At 48.5% G+C, this 27587-nt stretch overlaps 1 protein-coding gene, 1 non-coding gene and 1 pseudogene across 2 annotated transcripts; 1 reads left to right on the forward strand and 2 right to left on the reverse strand.

Annotated features, from left to right (window-relative positions):
* Nucleotides 1-6210: 6210 nt before the first annotated feature.
* Nucleotides 6211-8852, reverse strand: LOC102908790 (pre-mRNA-splicing factor CWC22 homolog; annotated as a pseudogene).
* Nucleotides 8853-12542: 3690 nt separating this feature from the next.
* LOC121822200 (U6 spliceosomal RNA) lies at nt 12543-12644 on the reverse strand. The gene has a single exon (XR_013044230.1). It is a non-coding gene; the product is annotated as a U6 spliceosomal RNA (small nuclear RNA).
* A 9996-nt stretch (nt 12645-22640) lies between these two features.
* Nucleotides 22641-25613, forward strand: LOC102924651 (intestinal-type alkaline phosphatase). Its single transcript, XM_076550514.1, has 11 exons — nt 22641-22710; nt 22794-22910; nt 23024-23139; nt 23324-23498; nt 23575-23747; nt 23934-24068; nt 24150-24222; nt 24347-24481; nt 24561-24752; nt 24957-25070; nt 25168-25613. The coding sequence occupies exons 1-11, from the start codon at nt 22641-22643 to the stop codon at nt 25611-25613; spliced, it is 1746 nt and encodes a 581-aa protein (XP_076406629.1).
* Nucleotides 25614-27587: the final 1974 nt, after the last annotated feature.

The following is a 27587-nucleotide window of genomic DNA, read 5'->3' on the forward strand; positions in this document are numbered from 1 at the left end:
CAGAGACCAGGCATCAGTTAATCAGGGGGGTGGGGTGCTGATGTCATCGCAGCCCCAGCTTATCCAGAGTGGCGGTGACTCTCATCTCTGTGATGGACCATGTCTCATCTCAGGGAAGGAGGCTAGGCCACCCCTCTCCTTCCCAGCCTGCCTCACTGAGGGGCCTTCGGGAAGTCTGTCACGGGCAGCTAGCACTTGAGCGACTGGACACATGGTGTCCTGGCCATGGGTGACCATGAAGGAGTGAGTGCTCAGAGCAACAGAGGCTGGGCCAGCTGCAGGCTTTGTGCGACACCCCAGGAGCAATTTAGACATAATTGTTAAGAACAAGAGGATGAGGTGAATGTAAATGGGATAAACAATTTATAATGTACCCGTTGTCTTACTGGGGTCAGAGGCTCACCACTCAAAGGCCAATGTTCAGGGCACGGGAGTTGTAGGAACGAACCAGGCTTATTCAAGGTCTGTCAGTCATGAGCATAGAGGGGCGCAGGAGCACAGAGAGGCTCCTGTAGGGAAGGGGAAGCAGGGCAGGGAGGGTGCATTCTGAAGTCTTCCTCATCTAGGGCATGAGCCTCCTTTTTACTCCCTGGTTGGAGCTTTAGAGTGGACCTCGGTCTCTGGCAGCTAGGCCTACCTCTCTAGCCCAGGCTGCCATGGAGCTCACTCTGGAGCTCACGCTCGTCTCAAACTTGCCCTCCTCCTGCCTCAGCTGCCCAAGTTCTGGGGTTACGTAAAGGCATGCACCACTCCCAGACAATTACAACCTTCCCCAGCTAGGTGGGACCTCTCATTGGCAAAGCATCAGGAAGGGCTGGACGGGCAGGAGGGGGGGGGGGCAGGAGGAGGAGGAGGCAAAGGCATGCCTGTACATGTGTAGTTTCAGAACCTGTTCAGGGCAGCAGTGGTGACGGGTAGTTAAGAGAAAGTGTTGGTCTTGTCGAGGACCCAGCACCCACATCAGACAGCTCACAACTAACTAATTCCAGCTCTAAGGAACCTAACACCCTCTTCTGGCCTCCTTGGGTACCTTCACTCACAAATGTACTCACACACTTAAAAATAAATCTTTTTAAAAATGCCCCAAACCAGGCCTGGTGGAGATGCCAATAATCCCAGTATTCAGGATACTGAGGCAGGAGGATCACAAATTGTAGGCCAGCCGGGCGGTGGTGGCGCACGCCTTTAATCCCAGCACTCGGGAGGCAGAGCCAGGCGGATCTCTGTGAGTTCGAGGCCAGCCTGGGCTACCAAGTGAGTTCCAGGAAAGGCACAAAGCTACACAAGAGAAACCCTGTCTCGAAAAACCAAAAAAAAAAAAAAAAAAATTCTCAAAACAAATAAACAAGCAAAACACACACACACACACACACACAAACAAAAAAAAACTTTTTCAGTAACTTGAAATCTTAAGGTCACATTATATTAAATTAAGTCATATTCATTAGATAGCTAGGCTATTTCTGGGTTTTGGTTTGTTTGTTTGTTTGTTGGTTTGTTTGTTTGTTTGTTTTTTCAAGACCGGATCTCACGATGTAGCTCTGGATGTCCTGGAACTCCCTCTGTAGACCAGGCTGGACTCAAACTCACACAGATCCACTGTTGGGGGGCCCAAAACAGCTTGACCACACAGCGGCCATGCCAGGCTTAGGGGCCCAGACACAGCTGCTGTGACAGGCTTGCTGACTGACAGGCAGTACCCGGATCCGGGAAAAGCCACAAGTAACACCACCCAGGGATCCACCCAGGGATGGGCCAGCATCTAAGGGGAAGGACTTGACATCCCAAACATTCCAGTCATTAGGTAAGATTAGATAAGATTGCTAGAGGCCCCTGAGTCTAGCACACACCTATTTTCCTTTTACAGATACCCCTAGACAAATGTCAGCCAATCAGGATCCTGAACCCTAGAAATCTCCCCTCTCCACCTTCTGCTATGATAAAAATTCTACCCTGCCTGGGCTCGGGGGTCTCTGCTCTCATTACTGCATCAGACAGAGAGTCCCATCTCCGAGCTTGAAATCAAAGCATTTTGCTTTTATATATGGGATTTAGTCTCTGTGGTGGCCATTTGGGGGTCCCCGAAATCTGCGCATAACCCCACCTGTCTCTGCCTCCCAAGTGCTGGGATTAAAGGCATGTGCCACCACCACCCGGCTGACCATTTCTAAATAAGTTAAATTCCTAGCAAGGCATCATGGAGCACATCTGTAGGGAAGCTGGGACAGGAGACAGACAAATAATAAAAATAAAATTCTAAAATTCAATTACTAAGCTTAAGTTCAGGGTTTACATAGTTTTTATTAAATTTCTCTGTTTTGTGTGTGCACACATGCATGCCTTTGGGCCACAGTGCATGTATGGAGGCCGGAGGACATCCAACTGATCTATTTTTATTTATTTAATTATTTTTTTCAAGACAAGGTTTCTCTATGTAGCTCCGCACCTTTCCTGGAATTCACTCTGTAGCCGAGGCTGGCCTTGAATGCAGAGATCCGCTCAAGTGCTGGGATTAAGGTGCGCGTGGGGGGTGGGTGGCGCACACCTTTAATCCGAGCACTGGGAGGCAGAACCAGGCGGATCTTTGTGAGTTCGAGGCCAGCCTGGTCTGTAGAGCAAGATCCAGGAAAGGCGCAAAGCTACACAGAGAAACCCTGTCTCTAAAAACAAAACAAACAAACAAACAAACAAAATTGGGGGGCTGGAGAGATGGCTCAGAGGTTAAGAGCACTGACTGTTCTTCCAGAGGTCCTGCGTTCAATTCCCAGCAACCACATGGTGGCTCACACCCATCTATAGTGAGATCTGGTGCCCTCTTCTGGCATGCAGACAGAACACTGCATAAATAATAAATAAGTCTTTAAAAAAAAAAAAAAGGCGTGTGCCACCACCGCCCACTCCAATAGGTCTTGATTCTTTCCACCCCATGGCTCTCAGAGATCAAACTCAGGTCACTGAATTCAAAAGCATCTTTACCTGCTAAGCTATCTCCTAGTCCCTTTGTTTTTATATGATATGAAAAACAGACCAATATATTTTGATCTGTAAGAATACTCTGTTTCCATTTGAAAGTTGTGTTATAGACAAGCACAGTGGTACATGTCCATAATCACAGCATTCAGGAGAGGGAGACAGAGGCAGGAGGATTGCTGCCTTTGAGACCAGTCTGGTTTATATAGTGAGTTCCAGGCCAGAGTGAAATGTCAGGCCCCTCCAAAGAAAGGAAAGGAATGGAAAGAAGAGAATTCCTTTTTAAAGGATTTATTTCATTATTGTTTTTAGTTATGTGTCTCTGTGTGGTTATACACACAGGTGCCTGAGGAGCCCAGAGGGGTCAGATCCCCTGAGCTGGAGTTGCAGTTGGCTGTGAGCCGCCCGAGAGTGGATGCTGGAACTTGGGTCCTCTGCAGCAGCAGTGCCCCTTTAACTGCTGAGCCAGCTCTCCAGCCACCAGGGAGGAGAATTTCTTTTTTTTCTCTTTGGAGACAGGGTTTCTTTGTGTATTGCTGTCTGTCCTGGAACTCACTCTGTAGACCAGGCTGGCCTCAGACTCACAGAGATCCGCCTGGCTCTGCCTCCCGAGTGCCGGGATTAAAGGCATGTGCCACCACTGCCCGCAAGGGGAATTTCTAATAATTATAACACAGCGTTAGTCTCCAGAATGACTATTACAGAAACTGAAAATAAGAAGCAAAATGGCCCTGTGTGTGAGGAAAGTGAGACTTGGCTTTTCAAAGGAATCTGTGGAATGCAAAGATTTACCCAGAAACAAGAAATTACGTTACCTTTTGAGATAAGTTCTCACTTAGCTTAGGCTGGCCTCAAACTCCCTATGTGGCAGAGGATAGCCTTGAACTTCTGATCCTCATGTATCCATAACCTGAATGCTGGAATTGCAAGGATACACTCCCATGCCCCTGTGCATGCCTGGCAGGCACTTTTCTGGTTTATCTGCAGTTCTTGTCTAGTTGTTTTTTAATCCTAAATCATGAGTGCAGGAGAGTGGCCTCTTATGGCTTAAAAACAGTAAGAACAGCTTTATCCATGTGTTATGAATTGGCTGGGTCAGGATTTACTGGGATATCAGCTCAAAAGCAGAAAGAAGCTGACCAAGCAAGTGAACAGGCTACCGCCTGGGTGGCAGGAGCAGAGGCAAGGCAGAGCCCGGCTACTAGGCAGCAGCATCTCGCTACCCACTGGCTAGTTCCACAAGACAGTTCCCTTCTGTGAGCAAGCATCCCGGACTTGAGATCTGTGGTCAATGGGCAGTTGATCTGACCCGGGAGCTGCTGAGTTACTCTTATGACCAGCATTACCATATTGCACAAATGTCTTGGCTTCATGGTCTAGCCTGGGCTAGACTAGGGCTGAGAAAACACAGGGCAGATGAAGAAACACACTAATCCAAAGGCATTGTTCACCCTGTGTTCTAGTCTTTAGCATAAGACTTTGATTTTTTTTTATTCATCAATTTATTTATTTTGATAGAACAAGACAGGGTCTCACTATGTAGCCCAACTGGTCTCAAACTCTTTATCCTCCAGCCTGTCTCCTGAGTGCTAGGATTATGGGCCACCACATCCATGTTTGGTCTGTTCAGAATAGGAAATTGTGAAAGGTTTTCATCTTTTAAGCAATCAGCCTAGAAATCTAAGGAGATTTAAGATTTTATTATTTTGTGTGTAATTTTTTTCCTTTGAGACAAGGTCTTTCTATTATTCTACTGTGGCTGTCCTGGAACTCACTCTGTAGACCAGGCTGGCCTCGAACTCACAGAGATCCGCCTGGCTCTGCCTCCCGAGTGCTGGGATTAAAGGCCTGAGCCACCACACCTGTCCCACTTTTGTTTTTTAAATAGAATCTCATGTAGCCCAGGCTGGCTTTGAACTTGATATCTAGTTGAGGATGACCTTGAATTCATATCTTCCTACTTCTACCTTTCTGGTGCTGGGATCACACAGGTGTGTCACTAACACCTTCTGATGTTGTCTTTCAAAATGGCCCTAGTTAACCAAATGCTTTAGCTGGGCAGTGGTAGCATATGCCTTTAATTCTACCACTCGGAGGCAGAAGCATGCAGATCTCTGAGTTCAAGCCAGCCTGGTCTACTGAGTGAGTCAGAACAACCAGTACTACACAGAGAAACCCTGTTTTGGAAACAAACAAAAAACAACTGAGTGCTTTAGGCTTTTCATCTGCTTGTCAAACGTCCCCAAGTCAAAATTTTCCTTGTCCCAAATCTTAATTTTTAAATTGCAGCTATGTATCCCTCTGTGTGTATGTGTTTGTGTGTGTGCCCATGCACACATCAATGTGTGTTCCATAGCACAAGTGTAGGTGTCAAAGGATAACTCTGTGGAGTCTGTTCTCTCTTTCTGCCTTTACCTGGGTTCCGGGTATTGAACTCAGGTTGTCAGGCTTGTCGGCAAACACCTTTACTCACTGAAGTCTCATCAGCCTCCTTGTCTACAATGAATTTTGGGATTTGCAGAGGGCTCTTAGTAGTCCAAAAGACACATATTAGACTTGTACTTAAAATGAATGAATTTTTTGTATGAATGGAGTTTTGAATGCATTAATATATGATCCAAAATTTATGAGTCATAAATTATAAGTCTGCATCTTGGTTTATATTAACAGTCATAATTCTGTTGCACAAATCCCAAATGGTCTTCTAATAAAAACCCAAAGCCATATATTGGGGTAAATGCTGAAAGATCAGAGGAAACAAGCCACAGCCACTTCTCATCTCCCTAATTCCTCAGCCGAAAAGGGAAGACCCTGTCTCCATGAATCCTCAGACTGAATGCCCCTCCGTCCTCAGCCGAAAGGACTGAGTTCTCTCTCTCTGCTTCTCCTTTGATTCACCATGCTTGTCTTCCAGCATTCTGTACGTCTTGGTCTCAGCCACTCCCAACTCTACTGTAACTATTTTCCCGTGAAGAAAGGCTTCTCTCATCTTGTACTTTGCTAAGGGATCTCTCCAGTCAGCATTTCGTGAATTTTGGGCTCTGTGTCTCTCAGACCTTGCTCTCTCAGTCCTCTCTTTTCCTGTGTCTCTAGCTGACGCAGCCCTCTGACTGCTGGACGATGAGGAGTCGCTCCCTTCACTGGAGGAGTCTGAGCTGCTCTTGCTGCTGTCAGATCTGAGTCAGAGGAATCAGACTCCCAGGAGGACGTTGACGACGAAGAGGTTGTGGGGTGGGGGGTCTTTTGCTCAGATTCTTGTTTCTGGGCTACAATGACTTGGGTGTATTTTTCAGATGCTCTCACAGCTCATCTGTTAAACCTCCGAGACCTATGGATGTGAGGAGTTGATGACAAATCATTATTCTGTGGGTTGTCTCAAGGTAACAGCCCTTCGAGTTCTGTCCTGTAAGTGTGCATTCAGTTTAAGAAGACCCATGTATTCACATAGTTCCTGGAAAAACATTTTGACAAAAATTCTACTAGATGATGTAGTGGTTTCCTCACTAAACTTTATACAGTCAAGAACACTCCCTGGAAGTGAATCAGTGTAGAAAAGGTGAGCAAACATCTCAGCAATGTTCCTCAATGTGTTTGCTTCTAAGCGATGGATGGTATCACACTGGTCTTCGAAGGACTTTCAAAGGATTCCATGTGTCCTTTTTTTTCAGCATGCAAACCCGCCCAGCTAACAAGCCAGCATTTGGCATAGGTCCTTTGTTGGCACAGCGATCAGGGGCCATGTTGCGGGGCTCTTGTGTTTGGCTCTCAGCAAACTCCATTTCCAGCACCTTGTGTGCCCACTCTTCAAAATCTAAACTTGGCTGAAGAGCAAGAGACAACGTATGGTGAAATGAGACTAGATTGATTTCCGTTTTGTCATCAATGGCTACTTTTTGTCCTCTCTCCTCCTCTTTTCCCTCCTCTTCCTCCTCCTCGTCTTCACAACTCCAGTTTCTTGGTCTGTGTTTGAATCACTGTCTCCTTCATCAGGAATTTCCTTTTTAATGGCTTTGAACTTCTCTTCATTCTCCATAAAACTAGGATCCATCTTGAAAACATTGAGAACATCTTCTGGATTGCAGTCATCCCCCAAGGGGAGCATATGGGTGAACTGATCAACCTCTTCCACTAAATCAAGTGCATCCAGAATGACAGGGTTGTCCTTGAATCTGCCTTCTGAACAGCAAATGCCACTTCAGTCATGTACTGAACTCTTTGTCCATCTCAGACTCATGTAGACTGTCTCCCAGGCATTCAAAGATAGCATGGATTCCTCTTGGTGACACCTGGGCTAATTTGAAGCCACACTCCTTGAGGAAGGCAATAGCTACCTCGATGCTGTCACCTGCTGGTCTCTCCAGCAGCAAAGAGAGCATCTCCAGGCACAGAACCTCATGTGCCACATTTTGGTTAATAAGATGTGCCACAAATTTTGAAGCAGTCAGGCAAAGTTACTTATCATTCCTTCAATATCCTTTCCGGAAATTAAGAATTAGTCTCTTGAGGATTAATTCTCCAATTTGTGGGGATTTTGAGTTGATTTTTGCCACCAAAGCTGCATGAACATGAGTGAAGATCGGAGAAGCACTCTGCCTGCGGAACAGACCGGGGCAGCAGTCGTCTCTCCCTCGGCTATGTTTTCTCTTTCTTTCTTTCTTTCTTTCTTTCTTTCTTTCTTTCTTTCTTTCTTTCTTTCTTTCTTTCTTTCTTTCTTTCTTTCTTTCTTTCTTTCTTTCTTTCTTTCTTTCTTCCTTCCTTCCTTCCTTCCTTCCTTCCTTCCTTCCTTCCTTCCTTCCTTCCTTCCTTCCTTCCTTTTTTTTGTTTTCGAGACAGGGTTTCTCTGCATAGCTTTGCGCCTTTCCTGGAGCTCACTTGATAGTCCAGGCTGGCCTCGAACTCAGAGATCTGCCTGGCTCTGCCTCCCAAGTGCTGGGATTAAAGGCGTGTGCCGCCACCGCCCGGCTTTTGGCTGTTTTCTTAAAGGAGCTCTTGGATATCGTACTTATATTAGAGATGTTGACCTTGTTAATGAGACCATTGATTGATTTCTTCAGGGCCTCCCAGCTCCTCCCAGCTCGTCCTCTGGTAGGCTAGGCTGTTGTTGTTGTTGTTGGTTTTTTTTTTTTTGGTTTTTCGAGACAGGGTTTCTCTGTGTAGCTTTGCGCCTTTCCTGGAACTCGCTTTGGAGACCAGGCTGGCCTCGAACTCACAGAGATCTGCCTGCCTCTGCCTCCCGAGTGCTGGGATTAAAGGTGTGCACCACCACCGCCCAGCCATGGCTAGGCTGTTTTTATCTGTGATCTGTTCCTGCATCATCCTGAGCTTTGTGGGAGGAATACATGCTCCCCCAGTTCAGGTGAGCATTGGATCCAGCTCACCCTTCTGCTGCTTCATGGTAGGCTCTTCCTGAGTAGAACTCTGGGTGACTGTGTGTTCTGGGCTCCTTCTTCCATGAGATGGGGATTTCTGGGACATTTTCTGATCCGCATCTCTTTCTCTTTCTCTGCATTTTTCTCTACTGCATTTACCCTACTTTGTGGTTCCACACTGTCATCGTAAGAATACCCTCTTCTTGAAGGCCCATAGTTTGACCGGCTGTAGTCAGAGTAATCTCTATGCTGGGGGGACCTGTCCTGTCCTGCACGTCTGTCTTCTGGGGAGGAGTTCCAGTGGTGTGAACTGTGGCTCTCCCTTCTGTCGTGAGCAGAGGAGTGTGTCATGTGTATCACACTACTTTTCATCTTCTAGTGTCCGTTGGCCACATAAACTAGATTCCTCAAGTTGTTTAAGAAACAAGTACTCAATGGTCTGACCCTTAACAACTTTCTTTTTCTGTCTCCACATGTCACCACTACCGGATCCTCAGGCAGAAAAGGGGGGATCCTGTCTCCATGAATCCTCAGACCGAATGCCTCTGAGTTCTCAGCTGAAAGGACTGAGTTCCTGTCTCCTCCTGCCTTATATTCCTTTTTCCGTCCAGCCATGTCACTTCCTGTCTCAACTAGTGCTGGGATTAAGGGCAAGTGCCTCCCAAGTACTGGGATAAAAAGTGTGAGCCATCACTGCCTAGCTGTTTCTCTTTTAGACTGGATTAATCTCGTGTAATCTAGGGTGGCCTTGAACTCACTGAGATCCAGACAGATCTGTGTCTAGGATTCCGAGGATTAAAGGTGTGTGCCACCATTGCCTGGCCTCTATGTTTAATCTAGTGACTGGCTCTGTCCTCTGATCTTCAAGCAAATTTTATTTGTTAGAGTACAAACAAAATATCAGCACATAATTCTAATGTTAATCTTTCTTGATCTCACAATGTAGCCCCAGCTGACCTGGAAATTGCTATACAGTCCAGGTTGGCCTTGAACTCTTGGTGAGCCTCCTTTTTCTGCCTCCTGGGGGTAGGGGTTATAAACATTAAATCTGGAGGCTACAGAATAATGAATGTTTTTCATTGTGAAATATCAGATCTTTCTGTATCGATGTTTTTTTGGGTTCAATTACTTTATTCTTTTTTGTTGTTGTTGATTTTGGTTTTTCTGAGACAGGGTTTCTCTGGGTTGTTTGGTGCCTGTCCTGGATCTCGCTTTGTAGACCAGGCTGGCCTCGAACTCACAGAGATCCGCCTGCCTCTGCCCCCTCCCCACTCAGTGCTGGGATTAAAGGCTTGTGCCACCAATGCCCAGCAAGAAATGTGAATTTTTTTTTTTTTTTTTTTTTTTGGTTTTTTCGAGACAGGGTTTCTCTGTGTAGCTTTGCGCCTTTCCTGGAACTCACTTGGTAGCCCAGGCTGGCCTCGAACTCACAAAGATCCGCCTGCCTCTGCCTCCCGAGTGCTGGGATTAAAGGCGTGCGCCACCACCGCCCGGCCGAAATGTGAATTTTTAATAACTTCAGACTGGAGAAGAATTTTCCAGAACTCTATGACAGAAGTTGGTGAGTTTATGAAACCACTAACCCAAAGCAGGCAGAAAAAGCATTAATCGGCCGGGCGGTGGTAGCAGCAGCAGCAGCAGCAGCAGCAGCAGCGCACGCCTTTAATCCCAGCACTCAGGAGGCAGAGGCAGGCGGATCTCTGTGAGTTCGAGGCCAGCCTGGGCTACAGAGTGAGTTCCAGGAAAGGTGCAAAGCTACACAGAGAAACCCTGTCTGGGGATGGAGTGGGGTGGTGGGATTCAATGTGAGACTGAACTCATTAATAAAACAGTGTGGGGAGTTAGGCATGGTGATGCCTGCCTGTAATTCCAGTGCTGAGAGTCAGAGGCAGCAGGATTGCCAGCTTAGGACGGCAGGAAATTCACAGTGAGATCTTGTCTTGAAAATAGCATCAAGGACAAAATTAAAGGTTAAGGAATTCCCTGGTATGGTTGCCCGAAACTGTGGTCCTAGTGCTCAGGAAGTGTGGAGGGGCCCCAAAACAGCTTGACCACACAGCTGCCATGACAGACTTAGAGGTCCAGACACAGCTTCTGGCAGGCAACACCTGGACCCAGGAGGAGCCCTAAGCTGACCTCACCCAATGGTGCTGCGTCTAAGGGAAAATACCTGACATTCCAGTCATTCCCTACACCCCTAGACAAGTGTCAGCCAGTTAGGGTCCTGAACCCTGGAAATCCCCTCACCCCAACTTCTGCTATGATAAAAACCCTGCCCTGCCTGGGCTCTGGGCTCTCTGCTCTCACCACTGCATCGAACAGAGAGTCCAAAGCTCTGAGCTTGAAAATAAAGGCTCTTTGCTTTTACATACGGGATTCTGTTTCCATGGTGGTCTTTTAGGGGTCCCCCGAGATCTGGGCATAACAGAAACAGGTAGGATTGCCTGAGTTAGAAGCCGGCCTAGGCTACATCCTGAGTTCCAGGCCAGATTACTGACGAATACGGTAAACCATGTCTCAAAAGAAAGAAAGGAAAAGGGGGAAGAAAATAACACAGCTTTAAGTATTCCATTACAGTAACAGAAAGCAGGCAGACAGAAGCTCTCATCACGTAAGTATGATCTCAGAAAACAGAACCTTGGTGCTATAGCTGGATATGGCTTATGTATTTTAGGTGTCTCTCCAGGTTTCCCCTGTTGAAAGCAATGTAGTCTCTGGTGTGGCCATGGTAAAAGGCAGTGGAGCCTTTCAGAGGGAGGACCTGGGGTGAATCCCCAACACTGGAACGAGAGGAGAGGAGCAGAGGGGAGTCGGGAGGAGAAAGGGGAGGCAGGGGGAGGTACTAGAGGGAGTTATGATGTCATAGAAGACACCATATCTGGGGAGCATTAATGTAGACGAATTGCTAAACAGTCTTATTAATAAAAAATACTCAGAGCCAGAAATTGGGGTTAAAGCCTGAGAGAGATCAGAGGAATAGGAAAAGCCACAGCTGACCTCACCTCACCAACTCCAGAGCTTCCAAAGTGAGCTACTTCCTGTCTATCCACACCTATATGCCTTTTTGTTCTGTTCTCTCATTTGTTCTCTCAGCCCAGCTACATCACTTCCTCTTCCTGCCCAGCTCTGTCACTTCCTGTCTGCCTGTACAGACCTCCAGACCTCTATGGTTAGTTCTGGGATTAAAGGAGTGTATCACCATGCCTGGCTCTGTTCCCAGTGTGGCCTTGAACTTACAGAGATCCAGACAGATCCCTGCCTCCCAAGTGATAGGATTAAAGGTGTGTGTTACCATTGCCTGATTTCCATGTTAATATAGTGGCTGGCTTTTTCCTCTGATCCTCAGGTAAATTTGATTGGGAGACACAGTGTATTGGGGGACACAAAACATCACCACACATTAAGGTAATTCTCATGGGATGTGAGTTACTCCTAGAAAGAGGGTTGTCTATCTGTCTGTCTGTCTTGCCTCTCCCCGTGCTCTGGCTTCCGGTCTGAAGATAAGATCTGTCTCTTTGGCATGTTCTTTTACTGTTATACTGTCATTGGCCCTAAGGTCCTCACCAGAGGCCAGATAACAACTTGTCCTTGAATCTCAGAGCTCTAAGCTACTTTTCTTCCTTCTTTCCTTCCTCCCTTCCTTCCTTCCTTCCTCCCTCCCTCCCTCCCTCCCTTCCTTCCTTCACCTCTCTCTCTCTCTCTCTCTCTCTCTCTCTCTCTCTCTCTCTCTCTCTCTGTCTCTCTCTGTCTCTCTCTCTCTCTCTCTCTCTCTCTCTCTCTCGTTATTGTTTTGAGGATTATTTATTTTTATTTGTGTATGTGTATAGAATGTGAATATGTTGTATGTGCATTATTGTAGGGTCAGAGAAAAACTGCTCAGACATGGGTTTAAGTCAGTAGAAAGTCTTTATTAGCCAGTCAGTGACTATACTGGGTTTTGGGGGTCCCAGTGTAACCCAGAGCCTTTCTTGGGGTCAGCTTTTAAACACAAAAACCATATCCTGGGTTGACATACTTCAGTTAGCAAGAACAGGTAGCCAAGCTCAGGGGGCCTGTTACGTGTGTGTGTGTGTGTGTGTGTGTGTGTGTGTGTGTGTGTATGTGTGTGTGTGTTCCTGTGAATGTGGCCACATGAATAAGGGAGGGATCCTTCTGCCTTACTTGAGTCCCGCCCCCCCCCCCACACACACACACCACTGTTCTGAAAACACGGGATGCTTCACAAATTTGTGTGTCATCCTCTCAGGGGACATACTCATCTCTGTATCTGTCCAATTTTAGTGTATGTGCCGCAGAACTGAGCTCGAGACAAGGCCTCTCTGTTCACTAGCTGGCCTAAGAACTCTAGGTGATTCTCCTGCCTCTGTCTCCTCTGGGGCCCCCTGGGATTACAGATTCATGCCACACTGTTTGGAATTTTCCTGGTTCTGGAGATTTGAACTCGGCTTCTAAGGCTCAGCAACCATTCCACTACACAGTCATCTTTCCCCCTGTTTTTTGTTTTGAGACGATGTCTCACTCTGAAGTCTGACTCTTAGCAATCCTCCTGCCTCACCTCTCCTCTCCATCACGTTCTGGAATTACAGGCATGAGCCACCACAGCTCACGTAAGCCTCTTTTTTTCCCCCAAGCTTTGGGCATTTCACAGCAGTGACAAGAAAGAGCAAGGCTAACATCGGCCGCTAGGCTAATAGGTCAATCTTTGGTTAATGTAGATTTTTTTTTAATTTATTTATTTATTATGTATACAGAAGAGGGCGCCAGATCTCATTACAGATGGTTGTGAGCCACCATGTGGGTGCTGGGAATTGAACTCAGGACCTCTGGAAGTTGGTGCTCTTGACCTCTGAGCCATCTCTCCAGCCCTAATGTAGAGTTTTAAAGTTGTGGATAAAACAAGAACAAGAAAGTGTTCAGAATGGTCCATTTCCCCCTCTGTTCGGCTTTGTTGAAACTTGATCTCTATGTAGCCTAGGCTGGCCTAAAACTCATAATTCCCACCTCCACTGCCCCCTAAATATTGGGGTTCCCCGTGTGTGACACCATGCTCATTGTGTATGAGGGGGTAGACACTGGATTTGAAGGCTAGATACCCTCAGTTGTTCAAAGTCACAAAACCACAAGACCCTCCCACAGGAACACACTGAGCAGAGTGCTGGACATCTGCCTGTCTTTAACTTTTCTTCGCATTAAAAACTCAGTGGTTAAGAGCACTAGATGCTCTTCCAGAGGACCTGGGTTCAATTCTCAGCACCCACATGGCTTGGCCTCCAATATAGTGATGTCTAGAGATGGAGTTTTGTTTTGTTGTTTGAGACAAGATGGCCTCAAACGAGCTACTGACCCTCTTCCCTCCACCACCCAAGTGCCAGGATTAAGATGTGAGTCACCGAACTCTGAGGCCCTTTGCTAAGGAGTATAAGAAGGCTGATCTCATTTTGCCATTACCCTTTAAGCAAACTGGCTTAGGAAGCAGACTGCTTTACCAAATTGTTTCCTGAGTCTCCCACGTCTCTCCCTGCGGCTTTGGTGAGGTGAGGGAACTAAATTCTCTGCTAAACAGCAACAGATTTTTCTAAGCTGCCTGACTCTGTATTTCCCTTTTGGGGTCTTCTGATTGCTACTTTGATTAGATCGCTATTTGACTATTGTTCACGGTAACCCTTGACTTCTGGTCAAGTGTTTTTAAAATCTTAATATGTTTTAACAGACTCCCCCATATCAAATTCTAGGTAGTCATTTGACCTAAAGGTAACCTGGAATTATCCACTTGGGGCTCTGTAGAGCCTAGAGATTTCTCACTTTGTAAAAGAGAAAGTGAAATAATTAGGCTTGGCTGGGCATGGGCCACATCCCTCTAATCCCAGTGTGTGGGAGGCTGAAGAAAGAGGAGCTTGAGCTCAAGGCCAGCCTGGGGTACACAGTGAGTTCCACGATAACCTGGGTCCTCTCTCTTTATTTTTTTTCTTTTTTTCTTTCTTTGTTGTTGTTGTTTTTTGTTTTTTGTTTTTGAGAGGCTGGGTCCAGGTAGCTCTGGCTGGCCTGGCACTTGTTATGTAGACCAGACTAACCTCAAACTCACAGAGATCCACCTACCTCTGTCAAGGATTAAATCTATGTGCCATCACAGCAGTCAAGGCCCCGTTTTTAAAACCCCCAAACAATGACAAAATACAAATAATTAAGCTTACCTGATGTGTTGAATTAAATGGGAAGGTTGTCAAGGAAAAAGTAATGATAAGCCTGGGGAGTTAAATTTGCATAAGTGTGTTTCTAATATCTGTCTCAGAAGTTGGACAAAATTCATATAGATCTGATAGTCTGGCATAGTATCCGCCATAGTCTGTTATCTTCAAGCATATACAGAAGAAATAACTGAATTTCAAGGTTCACAGATGGTTCTTTACTCAGTAATTTCCCAAGTAACCATCAACCTAAAGTGTTTAGTTCTCAAGGAGGCCCACGGAAGAGCTTGTGGCAACTTCTTGATGACTTTAAGACGGATCCACAAAACTGCTGAGATGTCCTGGGACGCTTCCCAAGAACCTATTGGTTCTTAAACCCGCCAACCCAAAGGGGAGCAGAGCAAGAGTTCATTAAGGCCAGATGTGTGGTGCATACCAGAGTCCCAGCACTCAGGAGGTGGAGGCGAGGCAGGGCGTTAGAGTTCCACCCTAGGTTATGAGTCTAAAAGACAAGTTCTTAAATACCAAGACATTCTTCGGCAGATTTTCCCTCCCTACCTCCTGCTTTTCTCTTCTTTTCTTCTATCCTCTTCTCTTTTCTTCTTCTTTTTTTCTTCTTCTTCTTCTTCTTCTTCTTCTTCTTCTTCTTCTTCTTCTTCTTCTTCTTCTTCTTCTTCTCTCTCTCTCTCTCTCTCTCTCTCTCTCTCTCTCTCTCTCTCTCTCTTTCTCCCTCTCTTTCTGTCTTCCAACAGGGTCTCCTGTATCCCAGGCTTTTCTAGAACTCCCAGTGCAGCCGAGGGTGACCTGGAACTGATCTTCCTGCTTGTGCTTCCTGCTTGCTGGGATTACAAGTGTGCACCCTAGTGTGTCTGGGGATGGAGCCCAGGGCCCCTGCATGCTGGGCAAGCACTCTACCAACTGAGCTGTATCTCTAGCCCCACTCCCAGATTGTCTGAAGTTTTGGGGGGCTCAGGGAGGCAGGTTTTCATGCCATGTCAGCCAATTCGGAACTGTGTTTGAACACTTGGTCCTCAGCTGATGATGCTATTGTGGAACCTTTGGAACTCGGGGCCTAAAGAGTGGACGTAGGCCATGGGGTAGAGCCTTGAGGTAGCTTGTCTTGTCTTGTCTCTGCTTCCTGACCTGCCAAGATGTGAGGGGCTTCTACCGCACACTCCTGCCACACAAACTCTGCTACACCTTCCTGGCCAAAGTGGACTATATCCCCTTAAGCCCCAGACAGCGGTTAGCCTCTTTGTCCTTAGCAGTTTCTGCTAGTGACAGCCATATGTGTGGCCGTCATGACCGCCGTGAGAGTGGCCGTCATGACCGCCGTGAAAGTGACCGTCATGACCGCCGTGAGAGGGGGATGACATCACCTGGGATGCTCTGCTTAGGAAGCACTGTGCATCCAAATTCAAAAGAAGAATTAATGGTGTCAGGTGTGGTGCACACACTAAGGAGAGGCGGAGGCAGGCAGATCTCTGTGAGTTCAAGGCCAGCCTGGTCTACATAGCAAGTTCCAGGCCAGTTAGAGCTACATAGTGAGACCCTGTCTCAAATGGAGGAGGAGGAGGAGGAGGAGGAGGAGGAGGAGGAGGAGGAGGAGGAGGAGGAGGAGGAGGAGGAAACAAACAAACCCACTACATAGAAGGTAATCCTGTGTCCTTATCGCTCAGTCATTGAGCTCTCCCTCCCAGACGGAGGCGTGGCTCACTGGCAGGGTGTCTGCCCAGTGTGCGTGACATCCTATGTTTGATTCCCAGCCCTGAAAAAAATAAAGTTGAAATATATAACTAAAGCAGGGGGCAGTGGTAAGGGTTTGGAATCTCAGTAGTTAGTAAGTGGAGGCAGGAGGATCAAGAATTCATGGCAAGTACAAGGCTTGGGCTGTAGGAGACTCTCAAAGATCCAAAGGGGGATGCATGTGTAGCTCAACTGATAAAGTGTTTGATCCCCAGCCCTGTATAAACGTGACATGGTGGCACATGCCTATAATGCTAGCACTTGGGAGAACAGAAATTCAAGGTTGTCTTCAGCTACATAGTAAGTTTGAGGCCAGCCTGGGATGTGTGAGACCATCTATAAATAAATAAATAGGTACATACATACATACATACATACACATGTGAGACCACCTATAAACAAACAAACAAACAAATAAATAAATAAATTGAAGCAGCCATGATAGTAGGTGCCAGCCTTGATAGTAGATACTTGGTTTTTTTTTTTTCTCTCGTCTCTCTCTTTTTGTTTTGCTTTAGGAGATAGAGGGAAAGAGAGAGACAGACAGACAGAGAGACAGAGAGACAGAGACAGAGACCTGCGGAGGGGAGAGAATACGGAAGAAGAGAGAGAGAGTATGGAAAGAGGGGGTGCAGAGGGGGTATGCCCGCTTTTTAGGCTGGGACGCCGGCGTAGGCTGGTGACGTAATAAGGACCTAATCCTTACATCCCAGATTTTCGCTTATTATTAAAAAAGCAGGTAGATGGGAATAGGGGCGTCATTCCTCTCAAAAGCTGCTTGCAGCTGACTGTTGGCTCTTGGGGGATGGGGAAGGGGAGTATTCCGAGGTGGACAGGCGTTGTGGGATGCTGTCTGCCATCCGTTGTTCTGGAGTCATGTATCCCTCTTGGCTGTGGCTGGGAATCTTCTGTCTGACAAGATACTGGTGACACAGAGAAAAGCACTATACTAACGGGGATGACCAAGTCACAGCACCAGATGTTGGTTAAGTGACGGTGCTTGTGGCTGGTGGCGGCCATGCCGACGGAAGAGAGTGCTGGATGCTGTGGTGGCGGAAGAATCACGAGCCATGGTTACCTTTTTAAGAGCTTTTTTAGGAGAGAGAGAGGGGGGGGAGAGGGGGGGAGAGAGAGAGAGAGAGAGAGAGAGAGAGAGAGAGAGAGAGAGAGAGAGAGAGAGAGAGAAGGAGAGAGAGAGAGAGAGAAGGAGAGAGAGGGAGAGGGAGGAAGAGAGAGAGAGAGAGAGAGAGAGAGAGAGAGAGAGAGAGAGAGAGAGAGAGAGAGAGAGACTGCGCTGAGGGGAGAGAATACAGAAGGAGAGAGGCAGGTATTTATTTTTTGTTATTGTTGTTTTGTTTTTGTTTGCTTGGTTTTCTTTCTTTCTTTCTTTCTTTCTTTCTTTCTTTCTTTCTTTCTTTCTTTCTTTCTTTCTTTCTTTCTTTCTTTTTGGTTTTTCGAGACAGGATTTCTCTGTGTAGCTTTGAGCCTTTCCTGGAACTCACTCTGTAGCCCAGGCTGGCCTCAAACTCACAGAGATCCACCTGGCTCTGCCTCCCAAGTGCTGGGATTAAAGTGCGCCACCACCACCCAGCAATAGTAGGTACTTGTAATCTCAGCACTTACAGGGTTGAGGTAGACGACTGTTAATAGTTAGAGGCCAACCTGGGCTATAGAGATACTACAAGGCCAGCCAAAGGTATAAGAACTTGTCTCGGTAAGCCAAAAATAAAGAAATGCTAAATGAATTAATGCTAGTAAAAGTTTTAGATTCTATTACTCATAGAATAGACAAAAATGGTACAGACCGTGAGAAAACCTTGCTGTAGTTTTCTATTCCCAGTCTGTTGCAGAGGTTTGCGATTGGCGCCTGCCCCTGAGTGGCACATACTCCCGGGAATATACTAAAACTCAGCTGGTGTGTTTTACTGAAACTCATCCATCCCTTGCCGGGCCATTCGGACATTACAGAGGAACTCCATCCCATCAACACTCTCAATCGGTGTGCGTTTGTCATGGTTTGTGCCGCACAGAAGCTTTTCTATCCAGGGCTAACACTATGACGGTAGTCAAGCTGTAAGGAAGCAAGTTTCCTGGTGAAATCTAGAGACGAGGGAGCTCAGTTTCTACACTCACGATAAAGGTGTTCAGTAAGGCAATATATAGATGATGACACCATTAGGGACCCAATTACCTCTAGTCGCCCAGAAAGGCTGAAAAGGCCAGATATATTTTCAACCTGAAAGTGACAAGGTGACCCATCCATCTTGTGTCGTACTGCTCAGCCACACAGAGGAGTGGGGGTACCAGTACATGCTTGAGCAACTCCAAAGAATTCCGTTGAGTGAGAAATCCTAATTCAAGAGATGACAGAGGATTTTATTCCATTGGCACAATTTCTTAGAAATTTTGGAATTACTGGATTAGGGTTTGGGGACAAAGGAAGAGGGTAGGGAAGCCAGTGAAGGGGCGCAGAGGGGTCCTAGCGGGTTTAGAGACAGGAGGGAACTTGGCCACGGTAGTGACATGAACCACTCAGGTGAAAAAGCTGAGCAGGAGCTGGTACACACCCTAACCCCAGCACTCGGGAGGCTGAAGCAAGATCACAAGATTCAGGAGTCCGGCTACGTCGAGAGATGTGAAATAAGGAGAGGAAGAAGGGAAGGAGGGAGGAAGGCTGGAGAGGTAGCTCACTGGTTAAGAGCATACACCACTCTGGCAGAAAACCCAAGTTGGATTCCCAGCACCCAGCTCAGGTGACTCACAACCTCGTGTAACACTCAGAGGGATCCCACATCCTCCTCTGGTCTGTGCAGGCCCCTGTACTCACATGCACATACCTACACACATACACACGTAACTAAAAATGAAAATAAACATTTTAAAGTAACAGAAGGGATTGGGAAACCTGAGCAAAATCTCACATCCCCACACAAATTCACATATGTCAAACTAGGATCATGAGAACAGTGTCTGAGAAGTGTATCGCTAAGTCTCCATCCCCTGGTGGTCAGCTCATCTGATTGCTTATGACAATAAATACAAATCTACAATTATGCTAGCATTACAATTTCAAGAAGGAATAGAGACCAGCAAGACGACTCGGCAGGTAAAGGTGCTTGCCACACAAGCTTGACGACCTGAGTTCAATACCTGAAACCTATATAAAGGTAAGAGGAGAGAACAGACTCCACAAAGGTGTCCTCTGACCCCCATGTGGCACAAACACACACATGATGATGGTGGTGGTGCTAAAGGTGATGGTGGTGATGTTGATGATGCTGATGATGGTGATGATGTTGATGGTGTTGCTACTGATGGTGATGATGGTGATGGTGATGACGATGATGATGATGAAAATAATGGAAAAAGAATAAGAGGTGGAGGAAGTTTACAATTAAAAAAATGATGTGTCATGGCTAAACCTTTCTTCTGACTGAACAATCATTGCAGAGCCATGAACCTTTAACCTGTGGCTTTGTTTTTTATTTTTAATTAATTGATTAAGAGTTCCTCCAGTAGCCAATCACCCCTGAACTTTAGTCAAGAATTTTCCTCTCCCAGCACAAAGAAATATTTAAGGAGATGAAAACTCTAATTATTCTGATTTCCTCATTCAATATTGTATCATAGATTGAATTATCATTGTACCCATTAATATGTGTAATTATTGTATGGCCATAAAACCATTTATTGATAAACTTGAAAATATTCATGCCAGCAGGAAGCCGAGGGAGTGGCTGGAGCGTCGGCAGGAGGCAGGGCGGCTTTGGTCTGTTGTAGGTGTTCAGTGTTAAGGACTCCATGTGACTGTGCAGTGCATGACCAGACGTCTTGAAGAGCTGAGACACTGAACCCATTAGACAAAAGCCCCCTATCTCTCCTCTCCCCAGACCCTGGCTGTGCATTTCACTCTTCTTTGCTCTTTCCTTTTTGTTTTCATGGACTTCATTAAATGGAAGTTCTTTTATATTTCTTTTTTTTTTTTTAAGATTTTCTCACACCCCTACCCATTCTTATTTTATGTGTATGGGTGTTTAGGGGTGTGTGTGTGTGTGTGTGTGTGTGTGTGTGTGTGTGTAGTGTGGGGGGCTTCAGAGGCCAGAAGAGGGCATTGAACTCCCCTGGAACTGGATGGAGCAACAGACTTTTGTGAGCCATCATGTGAGTGATAGGAATCAAATCTGGGTCCACTGGAAGAGCAAGAAGTACTTTTAAACAACCAGTCATCTTCACGTCCCCTTATTTTCTTTTTAATTACATGTAAGTATGTGTGAGAATTCATATGTGTATGTGGGCAATGCAGGCATCCAAGGAAGCCATCAGATCCCTTGGGGCTAGGTGGCTATGAACATTTAGATGTGGTACGAGAACTGAACTTGGATCTTGTACAGGAACAGAATGTGCTTGTATCCTCTGAGCCATCTCTCCAGCATCTCATCCTTTTTCTGTATGCAGAAGAATTTTACGTCTCTTGGTGGTACCCAAGAAGGATGAGACAGTGTTGTACCTTTGTGATGGGCTGATTTCACCTAGCACAGTTTCCTAGAGGTTCATCCACATTGCAGTATGAGTCAGGATTCCCTTGGTTCTGATTTTGGTTTGTTTGAGTTTGGTCTGAGGGTGGTGGGGGTGGGGGTGGTTTTGCCTGTGGGCTTGAACCCAGGGCCTTACGTGTGCTAGGCAAGCACTCTGCTCCTGAGCTGTATCCCCAAGCCCATTTTCTCTCTTTCATCTCATGTTGCCTTTTTTTTTTTTTTTTTTTTTTTGGTTTTTTTGAGACAGGGTTTCTCTGTGTAGCTTTGCGCCTTTCCTGGAGCTCACTTGGTAGCCCAGGCTGGCCTCGAACTCACAGAGATCCGCCTGGCTCTGCCTCCCGAGTGCTGGGATTAAAGGCGTGCGCCACCAACGCCCGGCCTCATGTTGCCTTTTTAAATCTTTATTTTTATGTTTATTTATTTATTTATAATTTTTGAGACAAAGTCTCATTACATAGCCCTGGATGACCGGAAACTCAATATGTAGACCAGGCTGGTCTCAAACTCACAGAGATCCTGCTGCCTCTGCCTCCCAAGTCCTGGGATTAAAAGTGCTCATCATATTGGCTTTTAACTCATGTGTAGGCACAGCTTCCTTGAACCCAGATCCTCCTGCCTCCAACTCCCGAGTTCTGTAATTACGCATGGAAGATTGCCTTTCCTTTTCAGGCTAATTTGATTACTTATATGGACCACCTCATGTTTGTTTACCCACCCACCCGTCCAAGGACACTTGGTGCGCGTTCCGTTTTCCACTGCAGTGGCAAAGCATCCGACAGTGGGAAGTAAAAGAGGTGGTTTTCTTTAAGTGGGTTTGGAAGTCCAATGCCCCGGCTGTTGTGTGTGCTCACATCTCATAAGGGTCCCTTCACTACATCACATGGTGAATAGCATCATGATGTGGTCACAGGGACAGAGAGGAAGATCCCAAGGGAGCCAGAAATGGAGGAGAGGCCAGTCTTAGCCTTTTGTTAGAACCACCTCTAGAAGGAACTATGTAGGAGCTCACGAGAAATACAACACCCCCTCCCGTGAACATAGCCTCGAATGGCCCAGTCACCTCTCCCTTCCACCCCTCAGATGCTCCATCACCTCCGGGCGTCATCACCACACCAGGGACCAAGCACACAGCATATGCGCCTGTCTGGGACAGGCTCCAGCCATATCCAAGCCATAGCACACGGTTGCTCCTGTCTGTGGCCACTGTGAGTGGCGCTCCTTTCTCTGTCTGCGACCCTGTGTCAAACAAGCGACAAGGAGAAAAATCCCAAGGACTTGCCCAAGTCAAGCTTAATAAGAGGCCAAGCGGGCAGCAGGGCTCTCAGGGCATTCCGTAGGCTTGTTTTCTTTGTCAGTGTGGTTGCTGGCATCAGGAGGCCAAGTAAAGGCCCCTCAGCCAAGCTGTGTCCTTCCAGACCAACCTACCTTCAGCACCTAGAACAAAGCTGGTCCCCCTGACTCAGGAGCAGAGTGATGTGTCTGTACAGGACAGCGTGGGCAGAGATGGGTGAGCACCCTGGCAGCATGGGGCACAGACTCCTTGCCCAGAGGGCAGCTGCACGTTCCCCCCACCCTGCCTGGGAAGAACACACAGGCGCTTACTCTGTCAGGACCCCGGCCCAGGCTCTGCCATTTCCTCCAGTAGGGACAGGAGTTCGGTTCAGTTCACAGGGCAGAGGTGGAGCCAGCGTGGCCACCTGGAGCCAGGGGAGGAACGTGAGATTGTTTGCCTGGGAACAAAGTCTTCCCCTATATAAGTCCAGGCAGACTGTGCCTTAGATGGTACCCTGGTGTCCCAGCTCTCCTCCTCTGCAGTCCCACGACCAGCCCCAGCCATGCAGGGAGCCTGGCCGCTGCTGCTGCTGCTGGGTCTCAGACTACAGCTGTCACTTAGCTTCATCCCAGGTAATGAGGCTCCTTCAGAGGCATGCTCCATTCACACCCCTGGGCCTCCCGTCTGACCCTTCCTCTGCTATTCCTTTGGCCAGTGGAGGAGGAGAACCCAGCCTTCTGGAACCAAAAGGCAGCCGAGGCCCTGAGTGCTGCCAAGAAGCTGCAGCCCATTCAGACATCAGCCAAGAACCTCATCATCTTTTTGGGTGATGGTGAGCATTTGAGGCCTGGCCACCCTGGGGCCCTTGCACTCCAGGAACCTAAGGCCAGCAGTGGGTCCAGGCAGGCCTGGGGGTTCAGTCCTGACCAAGTTCTGCTCCCTCAGGAATGGGGGTGCCCACAGTGACAGCCACCAGGATCCTAAAGGGACAGTTGGAAGGCCAACTAGGACCTGAGACACCCCTAGCCATGGACCGCTTTCCATACATGGCTCTGTCCAAGGTGAGTACTGGGACACATCTGGGATGTGGGGAAGGGGCTGACAAGGACCCAGGGAAAGGGTTGACAGGCAGGACCCTGGAGATTGAGAGCCCAGTTAGGGGTCTGGCATAATGAGCAGGTCCCAGGCTTGGGTGAAGAAATAAATGTCTGCTTTGAGCCCAGCTGAGAGTGTCTCTGTCCCCAGACATACAGTGTGGACAGACAGGTCCCAGACAGTGCAAGCACAGCCACAGCCTACCTGTGTGGAGTCAAGACCAACTACAAGACCATCGGTGTGAGCGCAGCTGCCCGATTCGACCAGTGCAACACCACATTTGGCAACGAGGTCATCTCAGTGATGTATCGTGCAAAGAAAGCAGGTGTGTTGGAGCCAGGCTCAGGGCTAGGGGCAGGCCTAGGGTGCTGGATGTCTCACCTGATCTTCGCTGTCTTCAGGGAAATCTGTGGGAGTGGTGACGACCACCAGGGTACAGCACGCCTCTCCAGCTGGCACCTATGTTCACACTGTGAACCGGAACTGGTATGGGGATGCTGACATGCCTGCCTCGGCTCTACAGGAGGGCTGCAAGGACATTGCCACACAACTCATCTCCAACATGGACATTAATGTGAGGAATAGAGGGAAGAGGTTCGGGGAGGGGATGGTCCCAGACAACGTGCAGACTGAGCTCCCTGGATCCTCCAGGGTTTCTGAGGGCTCAGTAGTTCCCCCAGACCTGGTGGGGAGCTGGGGACTGGTTGGAAAGGAGGCAGAGGCCCTAAAGTCTGCTTCCTTTGATTCTCTCTGACCATAGGTGATCCTTGGTGGGGGCCGAAAATACATGTTTCCTGCAGGAACCCCAGACCCTGAGTATCCAAATGATGTCAACCAGACCGGCACCAGGCTGGACGGCCGGAACCTGGTGGAGGAGTGGCTGTCAAAGCGCCAGGTGACGGGGTGTACAGCAATAAGGGCACAGCAGGGACCAGGGGAGGGCTGGGGGCCTCACCAGTTGTTTACACCCCTCTAGGGATCCCAGTATGTTTGGAACCGTGAAGAACTCATTCAGAAGTCCCTGGATCCATCAGTGACATACCTCATGGGTAATGGCCCCATGCTTCCTGCATGGGTACCCTTTTAACATTGTGTTTATGTGTACCATGACCCCACCACCAAGCTTGGTGGTCACTTTTCGGTGGTGAATCATTTATCACTTTTGTCCCTTAGGCCTCTTTGAACCTGTAGACACAAAATTCGAGACACAGCGAGACCCCTTGATGGATCCGTCTCTGAAGGACATGACAGAGGCGGCCCTGAGGGTGCTGAGCAGGAATCCCAAAGGCTTCTACCTCTTTGTGGAGGGTGAGTCTCCAGGACCCCATGAAAAGAGGGGACAATGGACAGGGACAGGCTCAAGCTTAAGCTCACTGGCTTCCTGCAGGGGGCCGAATCGACCGTGGTCACCATCTGGGCACAGCTTACCTGGCGCTGACTGAGGCCGTCATGTTCGACACCGCCATCGAGAAGGCCAGCCAGCTCACCAGTGAGAAAGACACGCTGACCATCGTCACTGCTGACCACTCCCACGTCTTCTCCTTTGGTGGCTACACACTTCGGGGGACCTCCATCTTCGGTAGGCCGGGGACAGTGGCGGCTTCTTTTGCATCAGTTAGGCGCAGAACTTTCTCTGAGCCTTAGTTTCCCTATCTGTTAAATGAGCAGAAAAGGGCACCTGCCTTGTGGGAATCTAGCAACGACTGAACTACTGGCCAAAGGGTGGGGGAGCGTCTGAACTTCCATCCTTGGGAGGACAAGGTGTTTCTCTTCTTCTGTGCAGGGCTGGCCCCGCTCAAAGCTCTGGATGGCAAGTCCTATACTTCCATCCTGTACGGCAATGGCCCGGGCTACGTCGGTACAGGCGAAAGACCCAACGTCACCACTGCTGAAAGCTGTGAGTGCCCTGGTGTGGCTTGCCTGAGGGGCGGGCGGGCGCGGGGAGGGGGGCCACTCTGTCAGAGATCCTGTCGCTAAACGTCTTGTCCCTCCAGATAACTCCTCGTACCGGCAGCAGGCGGCTGTGCCGGTGAAGTCGGAGACCCACGGCGGGGAGGACGTGGCGATATTCGCGCGTGGCCCGCAGGCACACCTGCTGCACGGAGTGCAGGAGCAGAACTACATCGCGCACGTCATGGCCTTTGCAGGCTGCCTGGAGCCCTACACCGACTGCGGCCTGCCGCCCCCTGAGGATGACAGCAGTGCAACCACCCCGGGCCAGACCACCACCCGCCAGACCACCACCCGCCAGACCACCACCACCCGCCAGACCACCACCCGCCAGACCACCACCAGCCAGACCACCACCCGCCAGACCACCACCCGCCAGACCACCATCCCTGTCCGGGACAGCGCCGGTAGCCTAGGTCCAGCCACCACCCAGCTGACGCTGCTGGCTGGATCCCTGCTGCTGCTACTGGGGGCTGCTGCAGAGTCTTAAACTCCAGTCCCTCCAGGCTCCACCCATGAGGTCCCAGGCCCTCACCTGGTGCTTCCCTTACCCTGACCTCCCGCTAACTTCTCATGGCCCCCTCCCACAGCTACGTCCTTACCCAATGCTCCCTGTGTTCTAGCTATGGGCCTAGGACCCTCTGCTAGTGGCCTTAACCCCTATCCCGGTCCAGAGTGGCCGCTTCCAGGGTACCTACCCAGGCATTCACAAGGGGACAGACACCTCTGTGCTAGCAGCCAGCCTCAGACCCCACAGAGCTCCTCCTTCCGGAGGTACCATGACAACGTGGTCCCGATTCTCCTGGAGCAGTCTGGACTCTCCTTTCTGACCTCAGCCACCAGCTGCTAGCAAAGAAAAGGCTCCGACAGTCATTTGTGGAGGACCAAACATGCGCCCATCCATTGGTGCGCCACCAAACTCTGAGGTACCCAGCACAAGAAACAGGAAGAGGCTGCTTTCCACCATTCCCAAACCCATTCTGCCGGCAAGAAGGCTGTTGCGCTGGGGTCCCCAGCTCGCCTTTGGTAATAATCCTTTCCCACCCTCACTGGGCCAACTCCACACTCAGAACCCTCCATGAGCCCAACCATACCAATCCACAGAGAGAAGATTCTGGAGCCACTCAGCCCTCCCATGTCTATTACCCAGCCAGGAAATCCAAGGATCTGCACCCTCCCTATACTTAGGTCATATCAGGCTGCACCTAAATTTCTGAACTGAGGAAATCCCCTACCTTCCAAGGTCTGCATTCTCCTGGGAGGGGCAAACCAATAATAAAGTGTTATGCAATGGAATGCCAATAATCGTTTTTTTGTTTCAGGGTCCCCCTCCCCCTCAGCTCAGAACAAGAAAACAAGAGCCTTGTGCCTGCTAGGAACATGCTCTACCACTGAGCGATAGCCCTATCCTCCTCCTGCTCCTCCTGCTCCTCCTGCTCCTCTTCCTCCTGTTCTTTCTGAGACGCTGCAGCCCAAGCCAGCCTCAAATGTATGGCAATCCTTTGCTGCAGTCTCCCCAGTGCTGGGATTTTCAGTGTGAGCCACACTCCCGGCATGCTAGTAGGTTCTTTGCAGAAGGAAAGCCCGGAGTGCCTGGAGCACAGGGTTCAGGTTGGGAGGGGTGGGTAATGGTGGAGATCAGGCCAGGGGGAAACAGCCAGCTGAGTAAGAACCCTGAACCAAATAAAGGCCTGAGCATCACAGAATAGCAGTGCAAAGGGTCTGGGGCAGCAGTCATCAGGGAACTTCAGAACGGCAGGGTCAGAGAGGGTGGTCGGGATGAAGGATGTAACACTGGGCCAGTGAAGAGGTGTCAAGGGGCAGAGCTGGGAGGTTTTAGTCCTGTGCTCGCCAGCCTTTGAATAGGATTGAGACCAGTCCTGACTCGGGGTGTGGAACTTCGCTTGTTTCGAGAGACATGCAATCTTTCCTTTTGCCTTTCTTTCTTTTCTATTTTTTCAGGGGCGTGTGTGTGTGTGTGTGTGTGTGTGTGTGTGTGTGTGTGTAGAGGTAGGAGTTGGTCAGCTAGAGGGGAGGGTGCAGACCCTGATCATCTCTGACCTGCATTGGGAACTTGGTGGAACACCACCCCGGTGCAGTCATGCTTGGTGCCTATCTAAGCTGCCCAATGCGGACACTGCAGAGAACTACACAGAGGTGGAATCAACTGCTTCCAGTAAATTCTGCAGCGTTACAAATTTATCTGTACATTTATGAAGGTACAAAAACACACTTTGCTCTCACTGGTAATATTAGGAGGATTGAATATGTTTCCTTGTTTGCTAAAATCCTGATTTAACACTGTGAAACATCAATTTGAAGGCCTGGCTCTCAGAGTAGTTTATTTCAATTCCGGATTTTAGTGTCTGTCGTGAAAATATGGGGGCTGGAAAGGCGTTGTTAGCAGAGCCTCCAGAATCATCACAGTGGTTTTTAAATTCCGTCCACCAATTATGCCAGGCTT

Source organism: Peromyscus maniculatus, chromosome 13 (genome assembly GCF_049852395.1).
Source record: "Peromyscus maniculatus bairdii isolate BWxNUB_F1_BW_parent chromosome 13, HU_Pman_BW_mat_3.1, whole genome shotgun sequence".
Taxonomy (NCBI): Eukaryota; Metazoa; Chordata; class Mammalia; order Rodentia; family Cricetidae; genus Peromyscus; species Peromyscus maniculatus.

What these genes read in the sequence shown, in the direction of transcription:
- LOC102924651 (XM_076550514.1), top strand. Translation starts at nt 22,641, where the DNA reads ATGCAGGGAGCCTGGCCGCTGCTGCTGCTGCTGGGTCTCAGACTACAG. An exon ending in GTCACTTAGCTTCATCCCAG is followed by an intron (nt 22,711 to 22,793) that starts GTAATGAGGCTC and finishes TCCTTTGGCCAG; the next exon opens with TGGAGGAGGAGAACCCAGCC. An exon ending in AGTGGCTGTCAAAGCGCCAG is followed by an intron (nt 24,069 to 24,149) that starts GTGACGGGGTGT and finishes ACACCCCTCTAG; the next exon opens with GGATCCCAGTATGTTTGGAA.